Genomic DNA, 25,131 nt, shown 5'->3' on the forward strand with positions numbered 1-25,131 from the left:
GCTGGCAGGCAGTGCGGGTGGGGAGGTGATGCTCCAGCACCTACTCTCGCTTCAGGCGGGGCCACGTGCCAGCCCAGGCGGGAGGGATGCCGGAGCTGTCCCCTGCGCCTCGGCCCCGGCCCCGCCTCCCGCCGCCGCCGCATCCCGAAAGAGCGGACCAGCGTACAGCCCCCACCCGCAAACTGGCCTGACCCACTGCCTGCCCCGCGGGCTGGCTGGCAGGCTAGCTGGCAGGCGTCGGCCCGGCGCTGGGCGCGGCTCCGGGTGGGCCGACACTGCAGTTGGGCCGAGGCGCCGTCCCGCGTCCAGCTCGCGCGGGCGTTGATTGGCTGAACGGCTTTGGGGCCGGACGGTGGTGGCGGCACTGATTGGCTGCTGCGCAGACTCGCTGGGTCAGGGCTGCAGAGGCGGCGGCTGTGGTAGCGGCGGTGGCGGTGGTGGCGGCGGCTGTGGTAGGGGATACTCAGCTCGCGGCTGTAGGCAGATCCCGAGCTCCAAATCCACAGCCCCGAGTGTGAGCCGGAGCTGCAGCCGCCGCCACCGCCGCCGCCCGGTCCGCGATGTCAGCGGCCTGAGCCACTGAGTGCGGAAAGGGGGAGAGCGGGTGCCGCGGTCCAGCTTCGTCCTACCCTGCCCTGTCCGCTCTTTCAGCCCTCCTGCCCGCGCCCCTGGCCCCGGCCCCCGGCCGCCATGTGCTCCAGTCTCTGGTTCCTGACGGACCGGAGGATCCGCGAGGACTACCCGCAGGTGCAGATCCTGCGCGCCCTCCGGCAGCGCTGCTCCGAGCAGGACGTGCGCTTCAGGGCCGTGCTCATGGACCAGATCGCCGTCACCGTCGTCGGCGGCCACCTCGGTGAGCTCGGGCTGCGGGCGGGGGGCGCGCGGCGCTGTGCCCTCAGCACTCCATGCCCCCCGGGGCACAAACCCCGAGGGAGGAGGGGCCACCCCTTCCCTGCCCCGGGCGCGGGGCTTGCGCTGGCCATTGCCCCCATCGGCAGGCAGGCAGGCGCACGGACTGGGTGGGGACTCCAGTGAAGAGCCCCAGTGCTTTAGGGGTTTTCCACTCATTCTTCCTGACCCCAAACTGTGCGAGTGTTGGAGTCACCTCTGGGGTGTCCCACTAATGCTCCCTCATTTCTTTGGCACAAAAACCCCCCCAAACAAGCCAATTTTTAAAGCTTGAAATCTGTTAAAGATTACTTACATATGTGATTGTAAAATCTACCTTCAGAATGGCTGAACTTGAATTTCACGTCGAACTTAGGTTGGTTTTGTTGTTTTGTTTTGCACAGTGCATCAATTGTTCTAAGTACTTTGTACTGTCATTGAAAATTCAAGCGTCTTTCCAAGATTTCCAAACATTTTCACTGTTTGGATGTCTCTTCAACGAAGACTTGGAGACCTTGGAGACGCTGATGACAAAATTCACAGTATTTTTGGCATAGTTTAAAAAGAAAAAGTTTTGTAGAAATGTGCATTAGGAATCAAATGATACACTTAAAAGCATATAAGAATCAACCCAAGCTGCCCATGGGGTATAGAAGGCAAGAGTCATGAAATCTTATCATAAAGTTTGAGTTGAGCTGTAGTGTTAAGGAATAAAGTAAATCCCTGGTCTAAAGTCAGGTCCTAGACCATTGTTTTGCTTGGATTTATTCAGGTTGTGCATGGTGTGCTTCCCTGGAACTGGTATGTTTGCAGGGGTCACACATAGAGAACCTTATTAATCCTTCTGTGAATTAGTGATTAAAGAAACAGAAAGAATGCCACTTTGCCTCAGTCTGGTGATCCACCCAACCCCAGATTTTACTTCTCACAGGAATACCAAGAGCTCTTTTATAGAAACTAGTGTGTTAACCCATATAATGCTCACTCCATAAAGTTAGGAATAACCAAACATCTTTAATTTTCCATTAATACAAGTGTTCCCAAATGGGGAAATACTTGAATTAGAAATGACTTACCTTCACAATAAGCCATCCCTATTTCCTATTAATTTTTGAAGCCCCAACCTGATATATCATTAGGTTTGCCACACCAAACCATCCCTGTATTTCCTTATTTTTAACTAGTTTTCCTTACCACTTCCTTCCCCAAAGGGAACAGGTTGAGTCAGGCTCAGTTTCAGATACCTTAGGCCTCAAGACTCAAGTCATCGAAGGGCTTCTCCTGTTACTCCATCTCCTTAGTTTAGAACTTCAAGGAACTGTGGTTTTGTTGTTTTGCACCTCCAGTGGTGCAGGTGATATTAGTAGTTTTGAGTTGATGTGGCTGACAAAATTCATTCCCTGGTGGCTATCTTTCTAATAAACCTCTCCATATTTAAGCTGGTATTTGTATAACAGATGAACTTGGTAGCCAGGCCTAGACTCAGAGCCTTTTCAACCTAGTAGACATATCCAGAGATTATGCTTCCTCTTGTATACATCTCTTTTGAAAGCCCAGGTTCACTTGTATGTTAAGATGAGCTTTATAGCAGAATGGTTTACATGAGCCTGTTGTTGTTTAGTTATGTCCAACTCTTTGTGACCCCATATGAGGTTTTCCTGGCAAGGATACTATTGTGGTTTGCCATTTCCTTTTCCATCTCATTTGACAGTAAGGAAACTGAGGCAAACAGGGTCACACAGTTGGTAAGTGTCTGAGACTGGATTTGAATCCCAGACAATCCAGGCAAGTCACACTATTCACTGCACCACCTGGCTGCCCCTATATAGTATTCATTTATAACACTACTTCTGTTGTAAATGTATTCTAAATGTATTCTAAATGTCATATGATAAAAGAAAATTTTGGAAAATAGATTATTTGTAAATTGGGGACTGCCCGTAATCTGCTTGGAGGCAGTCATCCATAAATTGATCTGCGCAATTGCCAGATTAGTTGCCAGCTTGTACCAGCTGATGGGTACATATATAAAGTCTTGCCAAAGCATGATAGACAGAATCCTTGCCTTGTAGTTAGAACAATTTGGGTTTGAATTCTTCCTCTGATACATACCAGCTTGGGACCATGGACAAATCATGTGATTTCTTTAAGCCTCAGTTGCCTCATGTGAAGTGGAAATAAAAATGCCTGTACTATATACCTCACAAGAGTGTTGTGAGATTCAAATGAGAATATGTATCTGCAGTGCTTTGAAAACTTTATAAAGTACTACACAATTGTGAATTATTAGTGGTGTTATTTAACTAGTGTCTCATAAGATTCAGACTCTCATTGATAGCATTTCCAGCGTTGGTTTCCTTCTTTTCTGTTAAGGATTAAAAACAACAACAACAACAACAAAAAAAAAAAAAAACTGTTTTGGCTGTCTTATGTTTTTCTATTCTGAAATCCACATTCCATTGGACATCCAGATTTGATGTTTCCCTTCTATTCTAATTGGAATTCTAAATATTCTGTGTTTAGACTTCTTTCCAAACTGTAATCTTAAAAAATATTTTTTAGTCTCTGAGTGTGAAAGGAAGTCCTTCCTTTCTATCTGAGCATTTGATTTTCTGTTGTTTCATTAACTCTGGTCTACTTTAGGGTACTATATTCCACCCCAGTATTTACAGTCAATAAACATTTGTTAAGCTCTGATTATGTGTCAGGCACTAGAAAGAGAGAAGATGATCCCTGCTCTCAAGGATCTCAGTCTAATGAGGAAACAACATTGGAACAACTATATACAAACAAGCTACATGTAGGATAAGTTGGAAATAATCAAGAAGGGAAGACATTGGAATTAAGAGAGATTGAGAAAAGCTTTCTGAAAAAGGTGGGTTTTTAATTGAGACTTGAAGGAATCAAGAGGTGGAGTAGGGAGAGAGAGCATTTCAGACATGGTAGACAGCCAGTAAAAATGCCTGGAGTAAAGTGATGGAGGGTCTTGTTCAAGGAACAGCAAGGAAGCTAATGTTGCTGGATAGCAGAGTGCATAGTGGAGCTATAAGGTATAAGAAGATTGAAAAGTTTTTTTGGGGGGGCAGGTTATGAATTTAAGGGTATGTTTTTCCTACACTAGAGAATTAAATCTAGAGAATGATACCCAGAAATGACAAGAATAATATTTTGAAAACCCTCCTGCCTATTTGGAAAAGCAAAGGTTACAACTTTTTGAATAGAAGAAAATTTCATTATTTGTTTTGTTTATACTGGGTAAACAGACCATTGCATCAATATTCAGAGGTTTTTTTTCAAGAGGGCTGATTATGGTAGATTAGGCTCCAACTCTGGAAAGTGGATAGACTCTCTACTCTGGTGGATAGACTCCCAAACACAATCTATAGAACAGACATTTTCTTACCACCCATGGGAGGATGGGAGTTTATAGTTAGAAGCTGATTGATTAAAGCAAGATATGAATCTTTGTTTGCAGTTTATTCCAAAGCTAAGTCGAACCGTCCAGCCAAAGTGCTCTTCTGAAAAGATTCCAAACTCTTGTTGTTGTTTTTCAGTCACATACGACTCTTTGTGACCCACTTTGGGGTTTTCTTGACAAAGATACTGGAGTGGTTTTTCATTTCCTTCTCCAGCTCATTTTAGGGATAAGGAAACTGAGGCAGACAGGATTTAAGACAAGTGTCCAGGATGACACAGCAAGTAAGTATCTGAGGCCAGATCTGAACTCAGCAAGATGAGTGTACTTGATTCCAGGTCCCACACTATCCACTGGATCTCCCAGCTACTCTATTCTAAACTTTATTGGCTCTAAATTTGGATAAACATCTCTCTCTGGGTCTCAGTACCCTCATCTGTATAATGAAAGGATTGGATTTGTCCACCTTCAAAGTTCTAGTTCTAGCAGTATTCCATTCTTCTATTACTCTAAGTTTCAATATTATAATGATATCCAAGAGTGTGATATAATGAAGAGCTGATCTTGAAGTTAGAAGGCTCTGGGTTCCATTCCCAACTGTGACCCTGGGTAATTCCCTTTCAGGGCCCTAAGTAACTATTTAATACTTTAAGATGGGAGTGCATTGGCAACAGGAAATTCTTTAACTGGAAATTCTCTGGGCTAGCAAAATTACAGGTCAGGACTGTTCCCCTTTCTCTACCTGTTTTAGAGAGGGGGGAGGGAGGGGGAAAGAAGGGGAGGAGAAGGAAAGGGAGAGGAAGGGAAGAAGTGGGGAGACAAAGAGACAGAGACAGAGATGGAGAGATGTGAATGAGAAAGAGCATCAATTCTAGCATCAGAAGATCCAGGTTTGTTGGGCCTAATCATCATATACTAAATTTGTCAACTAAAGCACATCACATCAACCACTTGGGAGCTTCTGTTTCTTCATCAGTAAAATGGGAATAATAATATCTGTATTTCCTTCCTCACAGTGTTGTTGGATAGAAAGAGGTTTATAAGTCAAAAAAACTATCACTATGTTCTCTCAGTATTTATGCTGCTCAACATTTATTATCTGTGTTTTTGATACAACATATGCAGCCTCAGTAAAGTCTTGCCCTGTTGAGGGGTAGGAGGGGAGATTAGTGTGAACTAAGACCAGTGGGTACAAGTCACAAGGTGGAAGATTTTATTGAAACATCAGGAGGAACTTCCTAATAATTAGGGCTGTTGAATGTAAAATGAGCAGAATTGTAAAGCAGTTAATTCTATATCCTAGGAGCTGGAAGGATGAAGTAAGTACAGTGTAGGGAAAGAGCAGATATGAATGTTGGTTTTTGTCTTTGGAGATCTTTTGTATCTGTCCCTCACCTGCTATTATAGTAGCCTTCTAATGGATTGCTCTGCTAAAATTCTTTTTTGGTTTGCTTTTCAATCCATCCCCCATAAACTGCCAAAGGAATACTCCTAAAGTCTACAAATAGTCACTGGCTCCCTGTTGCCTCCAGGTGAAGTATAAATAGCAAGACATTTAAAGCCTTCTGTAATCTGACCCAAACCTACCTTTTTTATTTGAATTAATTTTTGTTTTATTTTCAAGCAAAGGTCAACCTTCTCTCCCTCCCTCTTCTTCCCTCTGTCCCATTGAGAAATGTTACAAGCCTGTTACAGGCACATATAGTTAAGCAAAACAAAAACAAAATGTCTCGGATATGTAAAAAAACATGACCCTTTCTCTCTCTCTCTCTCTCTCTCTCTCTCTCTCTCTCTCTCTCTCTCTCTCGCTCTCTCTCTTTCTATGTATATATATATATATATATGTAGATATGATGTTTGGTCATTGTGATTACAGTTTACACACACACACACATTTTTGTTTATTTGTTTTAATCAGCCAAGGTCTACTTTCTCACCCACGGTCTACCTCCTCATCCACCGATCTTCCCAAACCCATCTATCTTCATTGAGAACATGAGAAAAATGAAACTCATTTCCATGTATAGTCAATCAAAACAAATCCTCATAATGGTCATGTCCTAAAAAAACATTTGTCTCATTCTACATTGAGTCCTTCACCCCTCTTTCAAGAGATGGATAGCACGTTTCCTCATTAGTCCTCTGGAATCCTAGTTGGCCATTAATTCTGATAAAAGTTTATCAATAATATTTCATCATATTTATGTTTATAGCTTGTTCATCTGTTCTGCAGCGTATTGACACTTCTTAGATTTCTATTCTCTGATATCTCAAAAAAGCTATAAATATGTTTATACAACCTTACAGTTTGTTTTGCTTAAGACTATTTTTTACCTTAGTCTACCCTCCCACTAATTCCCTATTCCTCTTTTCCTCTTTCCCTAGTGTTTCACTGCTGAATATGGTGATAGTTAAATACTATATTTAAAGATACTTAGATACTCAGCTACCTTAAAGATAGCTATTATATTCTCTGTGAGTCTTGTGTTCTTAATGCCAAGAAACACTATCAGTCCCCAGGTCCTTCAATTGATCCTTATATAGCATAGGCTTAAGGTCCTTCGTTTCACCATTCTGCTCTCTTTTAAACCTTGCTTGACTCACAGAACTGAATAGAATTTTCCAGAAGAGTGGACTGAATGTATTGGAATATAAAACAACTATCACTTTTGTGTTTCAGAAAAGTATATCTGTTGTAATGCAACTGAGAATTGCATTCATCCTTTTGGCCTCTATTTGACATTGTTGACTCATATTGTTTTTATACCTCTTTTTAAGACAAATTGCTTTTTAATGACGAGTCTCCTCACTCCCATTGCCATCGCCAACGTCTACCCCACCATTCCATCTTGTATTTGTGAAACAGAATTCATGAACCCAAGTGTTAGACTGTACATTTATTCTTATTAAATTTTATCTTATTCAATTTTGCTCAGTGTTCTGGACTGTCAAGATCTTTTGGGATCCTTCTGTCATCCAGTGTGTTAGCCATTGCTCCTAGCTTTGTGCCATCCACAAATTTTATATCTGTGCTTTTATTCAAACCATTTGATGAAAATCTCAAACAGCTTACTGCGAAGCACAGATCCCTGAGATATCAAACTAGAGACTTCTTTTCAGGTTGACTGAATCTTGCCTACCATATCTCTCCAGATACATCTTCTCAGATTTCATTTGATTAATTACATTTAATGTGAGGAGTGTGCTATATAAAGTTCAAAATTAGCTAAGACCAGCATTAAAAGTCTATAAAAAAGTTTTGTTTATTTTTAAAAAATATATTGAAGATCCTCAGTTGATAGATGGTCAAAGGATATAGATAAGGAAGAAATTAAAGTCATTTCTAATCATATGAAAAAATGCTCCAAATCACTATCGATTAGAGAAATGCAAATTAAGACAACGCTGAGGTACCACCTCATACCTCTCAGATTGACTAAGAGGTCAGGAAAAGATAATGATGAATGTTGGAGGGGATATGGGAAAACTGGGACACTAATACAATATTGGTGGAGTTGTGAAATGATCCGACCATTCTGGAGAGCAATTTGAAACTATCTTTAAAGGACTATAAAACTGTGCATATCCTTTGATCTAGTGATCTCACTACTGGGTCTGTAAAGAGATAATAAAAAATGGAAAAGGACCCATATATGCAAAAATGCTTCTGGAAGCCCTTTTTGTAGTGGCAAGGAATTGGAAATTGAGTGGATGCCCATCATGATATATGAAGGTAATGGAATATTATTGTTTATTATTGCTCTTTAAGAAGTGATGAGCAGGCTGCTTTCAGAAAACCCTGGAATGACTTACATAAACTGATGCTAAATGAAGTGAACAAAATCAGGAGAACATTGTATATAGTAACAGCAATATTATGTGATGATTAACCCTGATGGACTTGGTTCCTCTCAACAATGTGGTGATTCAAGGCAATTCCAGTAGACTTGGGATGGAAAATGCCAATGGCATCCAGAGAGAGAGAACTGTGGAGACTACATATGGATCCAAGCATAGTAGTTTCACCTTTTTGTTTGCTTGGGTTTTTTTTTCTTTCTTCTTGGTTTTTTTCCCTTTTTTGGGTGATTTTTCTTGCACAACATGACAAATATGGAAATATGTTTTAAAGGATTGTACATATTTAATCTATATCAGATTACTTGCTGACTTGGGGGAGGAAAGAGGTAAGAGAGGGAGGGAGAAAAATTTAGAACACAGAGTCATACAAAAATGAATGTTGAAAACTATCTTTACATGTGTTTGAAAAAATAAAATAGTATTAAAAATATCAGGAGGGAAGAATATGCAGAAGTTTGACAAATCAAATGTGGGGTTAAAGAGCAAAGAGAATTTGAAGATGTCAACGAGATTTTGAGTTTGGTGACTGGGAAAGCATGCCAATATTGACAGAATTATGTAAATAAAAGAAATATAATTTTTAAAATATACTGGATAAAAAAAGAGTAACACATTAAGAAAAACTTGAAAAGATTTATATGAACTGATACAAAGTGAAGTAAGCAGGAGCAGGATACTATGGGTACATAGTAACAGCAACACCATAGGATGACCAATTGTGAATGACTTGTGTATCCTCAGCAATAAAAAGACCCAAGACATTCTGAAGGACTTAGGATAAAAAATGCTATCTATTTCCAGACAAAGAACTGATGAATCTGAATGCAGATCGAAGCTAATTTTTTTTACTTTGTTATTTTGGGGGCATTTCTTTTAGTCTCCATTTTTTTTTTTTTTTGCAACATAACTAATATGGAAATGTTTTATATGACTGAACATGTATTAACCTATATCAGATTGCTTGCCTTTTCAAGGAGGGGATGGAGGGAAAGAATATGGAACTCATTTTCTTAAAATGCACATTAAAAAAAGTTTTTTACATGCAATTGAGAAAAATAAAATAAAAATTAAATGTTTTTTAAAAAAGAATAGCATAGACTATATAGAACCATTGCGCTGGGTAGATAAGCCAAAGCAGAGGTGATGCAACCACCCAGTTTATATTTTGCCTCTCATTTTTCTGCCAAGGAGAAAGTGACCACAGTAATGGGCTAATGATGACCTTTGTTGATGTCTGTGGCAGAGGACAAAGGATTTGTATGATGGACCTGAATTGCTTTTGTCTTTCTCTGTCAAGGAAAATAATCTTTAGACTAGAAAGAACTGAACAAGAATTCCTAGTAGGGAGTTAATTTCCAAGATGAATAAAGGGGCAGAGCTCCTTCTTATTCTTGGTGAGTCAAACTTGAATGGACTGCTTCCTAGAGTACTGAAGCAATTGGCAAATTTGTTTGCTGAACCACTCTCTGTGATCTTTGAAAGGTTATAGGGCATGGCCATGGTGCCACAGACAAAGAAGGACAAATGTCTCTGTTCAGAAGGGAGAAAGAAAGAGGTCTGTAAATTTCAGGGGTAGTTTGATTGTACTATTGATATTTTGCAGTGTATTAAAATGTATTATCACTGTATGAACATCTAGAAATGGAGACAGTGATTCTTAAGACCCCGTATGCTTTCATCAGAGATAGGTCATGCCAGATTTACTCTGATTTTAGCAAAGCATTTGATATAACCTCTTATGCTTCAAGAACAGTTTGATAGATGTGGGCTAGAAGATGGTATATTTAAGTGGATTCAGAACTGATTGAATGATCAGACCCAAAGAAGACTCACTAACAGATCATTATAGTATCCTCAGATTGAGGGTTTAGTGGAGTGCTGCTAGGATCTGGGATATTGAACAATTTTTTTATTATTGACTTTGAAAAAGACTGATGATAAACTGGAAAAACATTTTTACAATCAAAGGTTCTGATAAAGGCCTCATTTCCAAAATATATAGAGAATTGACTCTAATCTATAAGAAATCAAACCATTCTCCAATTGATAAATGGTCAAAGGATATGAACAGACAATTCTCAGACAAAGAAATTGAAACTATTTATAGACATATGAAAATATGCTCCAAATCATTATTAATCAGAGAAATGCAAATTAAGACAACTCTGAGATACCACTACACACCTGTCAGATTGGCTAGAATGACAGGGAAAGATAATGGGGAATGTTGGAGGGGATGTGGGAAAACAGGGACACTGATACATTGTTGGTGGAATTGTGAACACATCCAGCCATTCTGGAGAGCAGTTTGGAACTATGCTCAAAAAGTTATCAAACTGTGCATACCCTTTGATCCAGCAGTGTTTCTACTGGGATTATACTCCAAAGAGATACTAAAGAAGGGAAAGGGACCTGTATGTGCCAAAATGTTTGTGGCAGCCCTGTTTGTGGTGGCTAGAAGCTGGAAAATGAAAGGATGCCCATCAATTAGAGAATGGTTGAGTAAATTGTGGTATATGAACGTGATGGAATATTATTGTTCTGTAAGGAATGACCAGCACGATGAATACAGAGAGGACTGGTGAGACTTACCTGAACTGATGATAAGTGAAATGAGCAGAACCAGGAGATCATTATATACCTCAACAACGATACTGTTTGAGGATGTATTCTGATGGAAGTGGATCTCTTTGATAAAGAGAGCTTTAATTGATCAAAGATGGATAGAAGCAGCTACACCCAGAGAAAGAACACTGGGAAATGAATATAAACTGCTTGCATTTTTGTTTTTCTTCCCGGGTTATTTATACCTTATGAATTCAATTCTCCCTGTGCAACAAGAAAACTGTTCAGTTCTGCACACATATATTGTATCTAGGATATACTGTAACCCATTCAACATGTAAAGGACTGCTTGCCATCTGGGGGAAGAGGTGGAGGGAGGGAGGAGAAAAATCGGAACAGAAGTGAATGCAAGGGATAATGCTGTAAAAAATTACCCTGGCATGCATTCTATCAATAAAAAGTTATTTAAAAAAAAAAAAGAAAAAGAAAAAGACTGATGGTACATTTATTAAATTTGCCCATAGCACAGAGCTGGGATTTGTGGGTAACAAAGTCAGAATGCAAAATGGCTTTGATAGATTAGAACAGTAAGCCAAATCTGAGATTAAATTTAATTGGGATAATTTGATGCATTCTTACAGTTGGTTTAAAAAATGAACTGTGTAACTATAGAATAGAGAAAGTGTCCAGTTTTCTATACCAAAGCTTAGGAAATCTGTGGAAAACTGATTTTGGGGGAAACTGCTGATTTTATTGAAGGCAGATTGTTGTAGGCCTCTTTTTTCTGCCACAAAGAATATTTAAGAAGGACATGATTGATGTATCATATGATACGATTGTTGTATTGAAAGAAAGTAAAGTAAAGCTTAGATTTGATTTGCTTGGTCCCAGACAACAGAACTAGGAGCAATGAGTAGATTAAAAATTAATATAATTTTAATTACAATGTAAATGTTTAGGGGTTAATATATAGAGAAAAACATTGTACAAGAGCAACAGCATTATTCAGGGGAAAGACTGCTGAATTTTGAGGTGGGATCTGGTTCTAATTCTTACTTGGCCATTTATTTGCTTATGTGGCCTTGAGAAAGCCCATTCAGTTTCCTTATCTGTAAAACGGAAAGGACTAGACCAGAATTATTCCTGATGTTCCTTCGAAATTGAAATCTATGATCTTGGGATTCCAAGCATGCTATCCAATTTTAGAGCTACCTGATCTAAAAAGCATTGGGTTTCTGCTCACTAGACACCCTTGAGCAAAAGCTGGATGGCCATTTGTGTACCATGTTGTAAAGAAAATTCCTGTGAAGGTATAGGTTGGAATAGATGATCCTTGATGTCTTATGTAGCTCTGAAATTCTGTGAAGAAGTATTACAAGAAGTGCGCCATTTTCTTCCCTATTAGAATTGGTTTTTTCATTGCTTCAACATAATTTAATTCTTGTGGCTCTCCCATGTCCCTTTAGCTTTTTCCTTTGGAAGGAGCAGTTTTAATAAAGGGGTTCAGAAGGAATTCAAATTGTAAGGTATTCAAATTGTAAGATGTTAGTGGTTGAGTGAATGATGGGAAATTGAAGATAAGGACTCTTTCTAAAACAGGAATTCTTAACTTTTTTAGACTACTTTGGTCATCTGGTGAAACATTCTAGAACAATGTTTTTTTAAAGGAAGGAAATACTAAATTTCAGTAAGAGCCCAAGAGAGAAAACGTGTGTGTGTATTTTCCCCCTTCTAAATTCACAGACCCTTTAAAACCTATACATGCCAGGTTAAGAACCTCTATTCTGGAGGTTCCCTCCTAGAGCAAAGGAAAGAAATTGTTAATGAGTGGAATAGAGAGATAAGGTGAAGAACTTACAGGAATGTATGAATTCTTTTTTCTGTATTTTATTTTCATTATTTCTGTGTTTCCCCTATGACCTCTATAATATGTGCAGGCCCATATTTACTTGAGCCTTGGCCAGCTATAAACATATTATCTCAGATATGATGACATTTATCAGTATTTGACATTTATTGGTATTTAGTCTATTAGCTTGACCACTATCTGCTTGATTAAGCCTGAAGGCCTGATTTTCTGTTTCTAAAAATCAGGTGATTTTGGGAAACAGAAACCTTCCATTCCAAACTCTCCGAATAGCAACAACCATTTAGATGCCTCTCCCTCCCCTTCTCAATGCTTTCTTACTTGTGATGTAATTTCTTGTATAAAAGCTGTATATCTTTACTACTTCTTTGGCCCTCCTACCACAAGCTTTCTCTTTCTTATCTCATGATGTGACGACTCATTCTCCAGAGGTATGATAAACGACCTTTCTGCTTTCTATTTTTAGTGATCTTTGAGTAGTCATTTTGGATAAGGATCTTCTATATCCCACACAATTAATGTAATTTAGGACAAGTTTATATATCATGTAAAATTAGAGGTTCCTGGAAAACAGATTGGGCTTTCCTGTTAGATCTGGAACCCAGAATCTTTAAGTTTGTGGCTACTGCTATGCCCTAATGTTATGATTTTTTAAAAAATTATGTTTTTTGTTTCGACATAGATTCCTTGTTTTGGACTGATAGTTCTTAAAGCTTTCTACTTTTGTTCTTCACTCATTGTTAACTGGAGGGAATGATGTGTGCGTTAGTTTGGAGAGCTTCCTACTGACTTTGTCCATTGTTTTTGACCTGAGGTTCCTTTGGCCTTTATTTACTTTGTGGAAGTCATTGCCCATTCTTTTGGCAGTGCTTTAACCCTATGATCACCCTCTTTTCTGCCATGGGGCCCTCTCTGAGATCTGTCCAGACTTCTTGAGTAGAGAAGACTTTATTATCCATCTGTACCACAAAATTTACTGCCAGACCTTTCCTTGTTCAGGGCTCTCAAGGCTTCATGAAAATTAAAAGGAACTTCTCATGAAAAAGTGAGGGTTCTTCTGTTGTAGATTATCCCACAACCCCAAACAGTCCTCAGGAATTAGATGCTTATTCTACTTCAAAGCAAACATTAGGAGTGGTGGGAATGAAGGAGAGGCTTGATTTAGACTTCCAGATAATTTCCATTAGGTCTTCTCTTTTTCCCAAGGTAACAGATGTCCCCCCAAAAGAATGTATTTCATGACTTTGTTCAGTAAATAAAATACTTATCCCTTTTCTCAGATTGGATTTAATCATGGAATGTCCATACAAGTACCCAAATGTGGTTATCCAAGATAGAGTTCTGAGTTGGAAACCACTATCTCTTTAAGTAGCCTATTCTATTTCTGAATAGTTCTAGTTTCTCAGACTTTCTCCTTTACATCAAAACTCTTTGTATCTTTCTTTTTTTATTCTTAGTTTTGTCTCTTGAGGTCAAGCAGAACTAATTTTACTTATACTTATACTTGAAGGGCATCTCTACCCAGATACTCCCTCCAATTATGACTTATCTCCTCTGGGCAAAGTATCCCTGGTTCCTTCAGCTGATCCTCACATAATATGACCTCAGGAACCTTCATCTTCTCTCTTAAACTGTGGTCTCCTCAACGTGATTATAATACTTGAGATGTGGTTTGACCAGGGCAGAGGACAGAGGGATTCTCACTTCCCTAGTCATTGGTTTTAATGCAACCTAATATTATATTGCCTTTTTTTGGCTGCCATGTCACACACTCTAATGATTTTATCTACTAAGATTGCTAGATCTTTTTCTGACAGATTGCCATCTTTCCAATTCATGTGCAATTCAAGACATCATCTGTAATGTCATGAGTCCTCTTCAAAAAATGAAGAATGAACAACAACATTTATCTCTATAAAATTTCACCTAAAATCTTTTTGCATCCGAACTGTGTTATCCTGGGTGACTGACTCCATCCCTTTCCATTTTGTGCCAAGAACACATTTGATAAATAATCTATCTATAGCTTTATTCAAGTCATTGTCAAAAGTATAAGTCCAACTAAAGACAGGTTTCAAGAGCAAGCCACTTGAAATCACCTTACAAATTGACCTTAATCAATTAGTGGCTACTCTCTGGACTGATGTTAACCTAGTATACAATTCATTTAATTGTAACCTAGCCCACATTTCTCTGTCTTTGCTACAACCATGAGAAACTTTGTTAAAACGTTGAGAAACTATGTCAGTAGCCTTCCCCTGATTGCCAACAATCAAAATTAAGCCCACTTCCCTAAAGTTTTCAGACTCCATTGTTTCCCTCCTTTTTGTAAATTTAGGCATTTGCCTTGAGTCTGCCATGTCTCTCCTATGGGTCATAATCTTTCAAAGATTCCTGACAGTGGCTTAATGATAGGTTATGGTCCATCTGAGCCTAATAAACTCAAATTCATTAGAGACAGTGAGGTATTCTTACTTCTCCCTTTTTATCTTGGATAGCAGTACCCCAATAGGTATTTTTGTTCTGTTAACAGTGCAAGGGGCAGCTAGGTGGTGCAGTGGATAGAGCACCATCCCTGAAGTCAGGAGGACCCGAGTTCAAATCTGGTCTCAGACACTGTCTAGCTGTGGGATCCTGGACAAGTCACTTAACCCCAATTGCCTCAGCAAAAAAAAAGAAAAAAGAAAAAAAAAGAAACAGTACAAGGATTGTTCTTTATGGCAGAATAATACAGAAACTGATCGGGTCCATTATCTGTTTCTTTTATGTTGATTTCTATAGCAGAGCAAAAATCTCATCAGTCTGTTATTATGTCTACTTAATCTTAGATCAGTTACTTGATGCAAAATCCTATCAGATTATTTTTTGATTCTCTTAACAATTTAATACTCAAGTGGAGTAATTAATGTCACTATACTTTCTTGAGCATTCCTTCCAAAGCAGTGGAACACTGGGGATTTCTTGAATGCAGTTTTTTTTTTTTTTTTTTTTTGCTATTATATTATTCTTCTATCTGAGCTTTAGATATTATAAATTTGCCATTTTCTTCAGAATCCCATGCCTTGTGCCTGCTCTGTCACTTGGTATGCCGTACTTGATTATCTTTCATGTTCTTTGCTAGGGATACAAATATAAAGGGAGACAGTCCCTACCTTCTGGGAGCTTCCCATTGGAGGGGGTGGTGGCCAGGTAATGTGGTCCCAGGGATTGTGAATAGAGCTAGAAGGCAGTAGATTTGTTTCAATCTTTCCAGTAGTCATGGTAATTAATAATGATTTAAATACTGTTTCTGAGCAAGCAGCAAAAAAATGGGATGTCTGTGTGTGGAAATTTGCAGGTAGAAATAGGGCAGATAACAATGTCTGATTTCCCTGTTAACCAGTTAACAAAAAAACTTGAAAATTAACACCATCTAAAAGTAGCATGGGCCACCTTGGGAGGTCATGGATTGGTTTTATTTTTCACCTGAGGTCTTCAAGCAAAACTACAATACCATTTTGGGTTATGCTGGGGAGGGGATCTTATTCCTCTGTGGATTAGTCTCAGCAGTCTCTGAGACGCCTTTTAATGCTATCATTCTGTGATATTGTGATATTCCCAACTCTTCAAAGGAGTTGACATACAACCAAACCATATTAATATCAAGTAAAGTATGGTAAGACAACTAGGAGATCCAGTGCACAGAGCACTGTGTCTGGAGTAAGGAAGGCATCAACCTACTTACCGCACCCTACTTCCTGAGTTCAAATCTAGTCTCAGATGTTTACTAACTGTGTGCCCTGGGCAAGTCACTTAGTCCTGTTTGCCTCCTTTTCCTTATCTGGAAAATGAACTGAAAAAGGAAATATCAAACCAGTCCAGTATCTCTGCTAAGAAAACCCCAAATAGTATCATGAAAAGTCTGACATGACTGAAGTGAAAGGTTAAAAACAAAGCCTGAGAGTTCACATGAAAAAGAAACCATTTCTGGCTTAAACATCAAAAAAAGAATGTTTTATGGAAGAATTTCAACAGGCAAAGATGAGATTAGATAGAATATTAATAAGGAACAATGTGAGCAGAACCTAGCAGGAAAGAAAGCCGTGGATAGACAGTGAGATTTCCATTTTCATGGGAGTCTACAGTCAGTGAAGGGAAGGATCATAGTATCAGAGATTTAGAGCTAGAGGGACCTTAGAAGTCATCCAACTGACACCCTAAGAAGTTAAATAATATAAGGGGTACAGTGTGATGTAAGGGTAGAAAGATAGATTGGAATTGTATTGTGGAAAGCATTGAATTTAGATATCAGAAGTTTTTACTTGATTCTGTAGGCAGTAGGGAGTCATTGAAATCTTTCAAACAGGCAAGTGATTGGTTAGAGATGAAGAAACATTCTTGAGAAGAGAAGGACCAGTTTAACCTTGTTAAAACGTCGAGAAACTATGTCAGTAGCCTTCCCCTGATTGCCAACAATCAAAATTAAGCCCACTTCCCTAAAGTTTTCAGACTCCATTGTTTCCCTCCTTTTTGTAAATTTAGGCATTTGCCTTGAGTCTGCCATGTCTCTCCTATGGGTCATAATCTTTCAAAGATTCCTGACAGTGGCTTAATGATAGGTTATGGTCCATCTGAGCCTAATAAAAAAGTAAAATGAGAAATAATTAAAGTCTAGAATAAGATGGAATTAGAAGCCAAAGCTCTGCAGACTGCATGATAAGTAGTTTTATTTTATTCTGTTTCTTTGGTGAGGCAGTTCGGGTAAAATGACTTGCCCAAAGTCACACAGCTAGGAAATGTTAAGTGTCTGAAACCAGATTTGAACTCATGTCCTCCTGACTTAAGGGCTGGTGCGCTATCCAGTGCATCATCTAGCTGTACCTTATTTTTTTAAAATAAGGGTATGAAGGCTAGGGTGTGGGAGAAGTCTAGAATTACATCATTTTCTTTAATGCAGCAATTTTTCAGTGAGGAAATATATTCCTTTATACCTCCTTACCAGCCCTCCCCCTGTGCAGCTGAGCAACTTCTTTTCATCTATAACCTTAGTTGGTTGGAGTGCAGAATAGGTAAGTGATTTGAACATAATCATACAGCTGAAATATATCAAGGACAGGACTCAAACCTTGTCTTCCTGAGTCAGCTAGCTTTTTATCCATTGATGGACGTAAGCAGAATGTCTTTGATGATATATCCTCTTTATAATATAGCGAGACACCAGCTGTTAAGTGCATAATACCACTAACTTTGTTATTGATTTCCTTTTTATAAAAATGTAGAGTACCTATCCCAGACACTGTTATTTGATTCCTCTGTAGTATGATAACACTGGAGATTGCAATCTATAAAAATTTAATTTTGTAATATCCTTTACTGTTTTCTGGTTTTGCTGTTTCATTTGGATAATGTGTCTGGGTGGGGGGAAGGGTATATTTAGTAAACTTGAAAAGAAATAATTTGGAGCACTTGGATTGCAATCAGCAAAATTCAACTTCATGAGTTCAAATCTGGCTTCAGACATTTACTAGCTGTTTTAACCCTGTTTACCTCAGTTTTTTTTTTTTTTTTTAAATCTGGAGAAGGAAATGGCAAACCAGTCCAATTATCTCTGCCAAGAAAACCCCAAAATAGGATCATGAAGAGTCAAACAACACTGAAAAGACCGAACAATAACAAATGTTAAAAAAAAAAAAAAAAAAGAAGAAGAAGAAGAAGAAGAAAAGTTACATATAGACCTGTAATTTATAAATCACAAAAAAAGCTAGAGAAATATAGCTTGCATGTTGGCGAATAGATTTTGGATTCAAAGAAATTTTATTGGCAGTCTTGAACAATGGGCTGAATCTAATCAAGCAAACATTTAATAGGGATAAATATAAAGTTCTTCATTGATTTTAAAAACATCAGCTGGAGAAGTCGAGGATTAAGAAAACATTTGCCACATAACAGTTTGTGTATAAAAGACTTATAAGTCTTAGTAGACTGAAAGTTAAGAATGAATTGATAGTGTTGACACAGCAGATCAAGAGAAAAAACTAGGGGAGTCTTAGTCTGATTAATGGAATCATACAGAATGAATCAGGAATAAGGCAGCAGGTACCTTGTTAGTGTTTTGCCTTGATTAGACCACATCCAGGGCATTGCTCAGAGTTCCACATTTTAGAAGTCATTGGTAAGCTGGAATGTGTCCTGAGGAGGAGGGTAATGGGAATGAGGAGGGACATCAAACCCACAGCATCTGAAGATGGCTTGAGAGATTTATTCTGTAAAAAGAGGAGACTTAAAGGATTTATAATAACTGTCTTCAGGTATTGGAAAGGCTGATATATGGAAGAGTGATTAGAGTTTTGCATGACTCAGATAGTCAAACTAAAAGCAATGACTGAAAATTGTAGAAAATAATTTTCACTCTGTAGAGTCAAATGAACAGAACTGTTCAAAAGGGAAATGAGCTACTTCAGGAAGTAAGTAGCTTCCTATCATTGGATACTTTCAAGTGGAAGTTGGACAGCCACCTGTTAGATACAGGCTGGACCCAATGGCCTCTGTGTTCTCTTCTGCCTCTGAGTAACGTGAATCTTTCTATAAAAAGTAAATTTTTTAGAAAGTTTACATTTTGAAACAGTAATGATTTCTATATTTGCTTCTTTTTTTGTTAATTCTGCAAGTTTGTACAGCACTTCTGCTTCCACACCAGACCATATTTGATTGAATAATAAACCTTCTAACACTTGCATTGGTTTTAAGTAAATTCAAGGATATTTATATTACATTCAACACTGCTTTTGGATTCCCTGCTGCTTATTTTGGGACTATTTCCTCTTAAATACTTATTTTTTTTCCTTGTGTTATTTGTCTATAACTATCCTATTTCCATTTGTTCTTACCAGCAAGTAATCCATCCTTAGAGCTCACAAGAGTAAACTCCCTTGGAGAGACTCAGGCTTCTGCTTAGGTTGGTGTTTTCCATCAGTCTGAGAGCTTGTGCTGGAGTGAAATGGAAGTGTTGAAGAAGGGGCAGAGTAAGGAAGTTTGCCAGCTCTTCCTTTGTCAAGTCATCTGTTTAAACTGAGTTACCAGAAGTACTCTACAGACATTCAAATGTAAGTGCAGGAACTCAGCCTAGAGTTAGATATAAATTGATTTTTTTCCCCACCATCTGCCATCTTGGATACTCTCTTCCTCCATATCTCTCCATTGAGTGGATAATTGAGAGTTCTCAATTCTTAGAGTCCTAAGAATTGGGTGATCTTTCTAAGTGATGGGCAAGTGAGCTCAGCTACAGCAGATCAGATAGAAGGCTCTCAGTTCATCTCTGCTCAGATCTCCTCTTTGATATGTTCAGTGTGCTGGCCCTGGTGCAGCACAGGTCCCATCAATGCAGACACCAGAGGAAAAATGGACAATTCAAATGAACTACTGTCTGTCTTGACTGTCTCTGTAACCAGGATCACACAAAACTAAAACAGAGGGAAATGGGAAGAAATCCTGGACCAAATAAACCTTAGCTTGGTGCCAGTTAGCTTCCCAAACCTGTAACCTGAATGTTTACTGTCACACTACTATGCTCACCAAAGACTGGCTGTTTTGACAGGTGTATTCTGTCACTGGATGCAACATGAAGTAGGTTGTATACTTCTCCCCTAAACTAGCTGAAGGTAAACTCTTTTAAGTTTATTTCTAGCCCATAGTTCCACCTGGGTTCCTTTATCTTCATTCTACTGTTAACAGTTTTTAGCAATACCTTTCCTTTTTTCTTTTAAAATGATCTTGTGTTTATTTCTATATTATTTCCATTTCATCTTATAATAAAATAACTTTTCTTTGCTATTGTACATAATGAAGTTAATTTTGTTACTTGATTTAATATGGATACAGTTTTTCTAAATTGATCCTGTGGGAAAAGCTACCTTTTAGGGGGAGATCTTTTTACTCACTAATATATTTCAAGTTAGAGTTCCAAAAAGAAGCAGAGTGAAGTTGATAGCTAGATGGCATAATGGATAGAGTGCTGGGTGTGGAAGGAGGAAGACCTGTATTCAAAACCAGCCTCAACACTTAGTATGTTACTCTGAACAAGACATTTAACCTCTGCTTGCCTCACTTTCCTTATCAACAAAATGGGGATGATAATAGCTAGGTAACCCCAGAGTTGTTGCAATATTAAAATTAAATATTTGTAAAGTATTTTGTAAAGTACAGTACAAAAGTTAGCTAGTGGAGAAAATAAAACTTATCGTTCTTTTAAAATAAATATGAAAAAGTCTCATTTTCAGCATTAAATTTTTAAAATTTTGATTTCTGAATTCTCTCCTTCCATCTAGTTCCTCACTAACCCTTTGAGAAGACAAGCAATCTCTTTTCCTTTTAAAAATATGCCCAGGCCATTGAATTGATTGTTTTGAAGTTTGGTCCTTTTTGACCCCTAAAAGGATACCAACTTTTGGCAATGCTAGCCAGGTTGGATTTGGTCAACGGAGAGATCATTGAATGGATATCAGAAGACAAATAGTTTAGAGTCTTGGGAGCTTGAGTGAGACTTAAACTTCTTTTTAAATTAATTTAATTTTTTGCAATTAAAATATCTTTTTTCCAATTACATGTAAAGATAGTTTCCGATATTCATTTTCGTAAAATTTTGAGTTTCAAGCTTTCCTCCCTCTTTCCCTTTCCTTTCCTTTCCCCAACACAGCAATCAATCTGATATAGGCTATACATGTACAATCATATTATACATATTTCATTTTGTGAAAGAAGAATTAGAACAGAAGGGAAAAACCACAAGAAAGAAAAAAAACAAAAAACAAGTTTAAAAAAAAAAGAAACTAGAGTGTTTCAATTTGCATTCAGACTCTATAATTCTTTCTCTGGATATGGATGATATTTTCTGTTACAAGCCTTTTGGAACTGAGACTTAAACTCTTTGACTCACTATTTTCTCATGTATAAAAGTGATAGATTAAACATCATGGATTATGACCAAAGATCCTCGAGACGTTTTAGAAAGATTAATCTGTCTGTGTATAGAATAGATTGGATCAAGGAGAGATGAAGGGTGAGGAGACCAACTGGGATTCCAGATTGAGACAGTGCAATATAATAAAAGAGTAGAGGAAATGACATCAGGAGAGAACTGGGTTCTAATCCTGATTTTTCTATTTGTTACCTGAGTAACTATTACTTAGCTCTTCTGAGTCTTGAGTTTTCTAATTGGGAAAATAAGGATAAAAATGTCTGCAGTACCCACTTCACAGGAGTGTTAAGGGGACCAAATGAACTAATTAGCAGTTCAAAAAACTTAGAATTTTCTCATTGTTAGCATGATAATGAAAGATAATTGATTGATCAACAAACATTTATTAAGCTCCCACTGTTTGCCAGGCAGTGTATTAAATGCTGAAGGGCTTGATGTGGGACTGGACAATAGATGTGTACAGCGTTTTAATAAATTTTGGAAAGGTAGAAACTGTAGATTTTATCAATCAGTCAGTAATGAGATGGTGTAAGACAACAGAGAAAAATCAAAGATAACTAAGTTGTTAAGCTTTAGTGAAAGGTTAATTAACAGAAATGAGCAAATTAGGTAGAGAAGTAGTAGAAAGCTGATATTTTTGGTATGAGATATAATTCACATTTATACAGCCGTTTAAAGTTTACAGAGGCCTTTCCTTATAACAGTCCTATAGATAGACAGAGGATTGCTGTGCCCATTGTATACGTGAGAAAATTGAGGCCCTGAGGTATTTGTAACCTGACCATACTGCTTGTCACCCAATCAGCAAATGTATAAAAACAAGAATTAAAACAGGTTCTCCTGACTCCAGCTCATTCTCATGTTGAATCTGAGGTGCTGAGATTATATTTAAGTAGAGAGAGAGCCCAGACTCATGATGAGCCAAGTCTGAATAAAAGATATGGATCTGGAGGGCGTTGGTTTAAAAGTGATGCTACTTGAAGCTATAAGAATGGATGAGCTCACCAAGAAGGAGGAGAGGATAGTGAAAGGGAGCCAAGAATAAAGCCCTGGAGAATGCCAGCTATTAGGGTGTAGGAAGATGAGAAGGAGCCAGAGAAGTAGAACCAACCAGAAGAATGCTGAATCACTAGCACCAGGGAGGGATGCTCTTTGGTCCAGCCATACTGGCCCATTTGCTCCTTCTCACATGTGATTCTCCATCTCCCATGTCTTTGCTTTTGCACTGGCTGTCTTTCAGTCTTGGTACACTCTCCCCAATTCTGCTTTTTGGAATTCTTGGTTTCCTTTAAGACTCAAAATAAGTGAGTTTCTAGAATAACCTAAATGAGTTGTAGGAGCAGTGAGTGCCATTCCTTGTAAAGTGGCCTGGTGTCTGCTTGGTACACTTGTGGCATTTGCTTATGTGGGCATGTACTTGTATCCCAACAGAAGGTAAGTAAGCCCTTTTGGTCTTCCTATCCTCAGTGTCTGGTACATGGTATCATTTAATAAATGCTTGTTGATTTGATTTATTGGCTAACATTGCCAAATGCTACAGAAGATTTGAGAAGGAAGACCGAGGAATTGCCAGTAGATCTAGTCATCTCCAAATCTTAATTTTGTCGATGTTTGGAGAGAGAAGGTTTAGAAGACTGGTGGAAATGCAAGTCAGTGAGGATTTGAGGAGTGAGTGCCAGGGAAGAAAGGAAGAAGAGGCAGCAGTCAAATCAATCCACAAGCATGTATTAAGTACTTACTATGTGCCAGGTACTGTGCTAAACACCCCTGCTGCAGGATATAAAGAACAAAACAAAAAACTTCAATGTCTACTCTCAAGAAATTTGCCTTTTTAACATAAGAAACAACATATGTAAATCAGAACATACAAGATTGAGTAGAGGGAAGGTAACCCTAGAGGGCATGGTGGCTCTAGAGCCTTGGATGATCTGAAAAGGTTTGCAAAAGAGCTCCCATCCTCAAGCTGAGTATTATAAGAGGGTTCCAAGAGTCATTTGTTGAAAAGAGAATGTGGGGAACATCCAGGGCAAAACCCCAGACACAGGAGATGAATTATAGTATGCAAGGAACACATGTGAACCAGTGTGGCTCCATTGCAGAGTGCATGGATGGAAGTGGAATATTAGATTAGGAAGGATCTGGTGTTGTGAAGAGACTCACTATTTGATCCTAGAGGTAATAGTGAGCCACTGAATGAAATGAATTTTAGGATTGAGGAGAGGGATGGAGAAGACATGGTCAGATCTGTGCGTGAAAAGAATCACATTGGTGGCTTCGTGGAAGTGAATTGGAGAGGGAAAAGACAAAGGAGAGAAAGTAACCAGAAAGCTACTTCAGCAGTCCAGGTGGGAGATAATGAGGGCTAGGGAGCAATTATACGAGAGGAAAATGGGGATTCAGGCAAGAGACACTGAAGAAAGAAATGACAAGATTTGACTACTGATTTGATATGTGGGGAGAATAAGATAGAGGTGTCAAACATGGAAGATTATATTGAGGGAGTGAGTGTGGGTACAGAGAAGGATAATGGTATCTTTGACAGAGGGAGGGGAGGGAAAATGATAAGGAGCAAGGAGCAATAAGGTTTAGATAATTCTCTCAACATTTTGATATAAAAAATATCCAAATTGTGGAAATTAAGGTCAAAAATAAGTTATTTCCTGTTTTGTTGTTGTTAAAGAATAAGCTTAGGAGATAATCGTTGTAAATCCACATTTTTGGAAACCCATTTTGAGTATACCCAGTGCACCCTCTGCTGAGTAAGTCCTTTGAGAGCAAGATTGTACCTTTTCGACATTCTCCATCTATGTTCATGGGCCTAGGACATGGTATCAGAGTAACATAATAAGGGTTTTTTGAACAAATGGTTCCTGTCACAGAATGGATTTTCAGTTATGTCTATAACTATGTTATTTTTTTCAGACTTGAAAGTGCCTGCTCCTAACAGATGATCAGCCTCATATATAATGGGAAAAAATGAAGCAGAGCTTGTCTGGCTTCTTCCAAACACTTGACCTTTAGGGCTTGGGTTGAGGCTAAACTTGGTAAATCCCAGGGCCAAGGGAAATATTGTTCCAAACTGATTGGCTGTAGGAAGGCAGATAAAGGCAACAAGCATTCACAGATGTAGGCCAAGAGTCCCCAACTAGTTCTATTCTTCAGCAAGAATGCATAAAAACTATTTTCAGTTCCCACTGAAGAAAGTAGAATACATATTTCTTTGTCAGATCTATTCTTCAGACACTGGGTTACATACTTAATCATATGAAAAGACTTGCTGTTTGAGAAAGACACATCCCACTTTTCCTTCCCACCCTCTTCCAAGACACACACACACACACACACACACACACACACACACACACACACACACACTCCCTTTTATATTTCTGGCCTTTCTAGTTCTTGCAATGGACCAGACTGAGAATGAGGGAGGTGATTCTAAGGCCTGGAGAAGCTGTCCCTTCCCCCACCTGCTCATATGGCTAACATTCCATAATTAAAGGCTCATTCCTTTGGGCTAAGTTTTCTCGTTTGTTCTTAAAATCAATCTTGGAAGTGATACAATAAGCTTTATTGGGCAGG

The 25,131-nt window shown here is 38.6% G+C and overlaps 1 protein-coding gene across 1 annotated transcript in view; it reads left to right on the forward strand.

Annotated features, from left to right (window-relative positions):
* The first annotated feature begins 469 nt into the window (after positions 1 to 469).
* RIMKLA (ribosomal modification protein rimK like family member A) overlaps positions 470 to 25,131 on the forward strand; it is a 65,851-nt gene continuing 41,189 nt past the window's right edge. The window contains exon 1 of the mRNA XM_051987916.1: positions 470 to 853. Within this exon, the coding sequence (XP_051843876.1) occupies positions 691 to 853 (163 nt within the window). The 5' untranslated portion in view covers positions 470 to 690. The remainder of the gene's footprint in view (positions 854 to 25,131) is intronic.

This window comes from Antechinus flavipes, chromosome 3, assembly GCF_016432865.1.
Source record: "Antechinus flavipes isolate AdamAnt ecotype Samford, QLD, Australia chromosome 3, AdamAnt_v2, whole genome shotgun sequence".
Classification (NCBI taxonomy): Eukaryota; Metazoa; Chordata; class Mammalia; order Dasyuromorphia; family Dasyuridae; genus Antechinus; species Antechinus flavipes.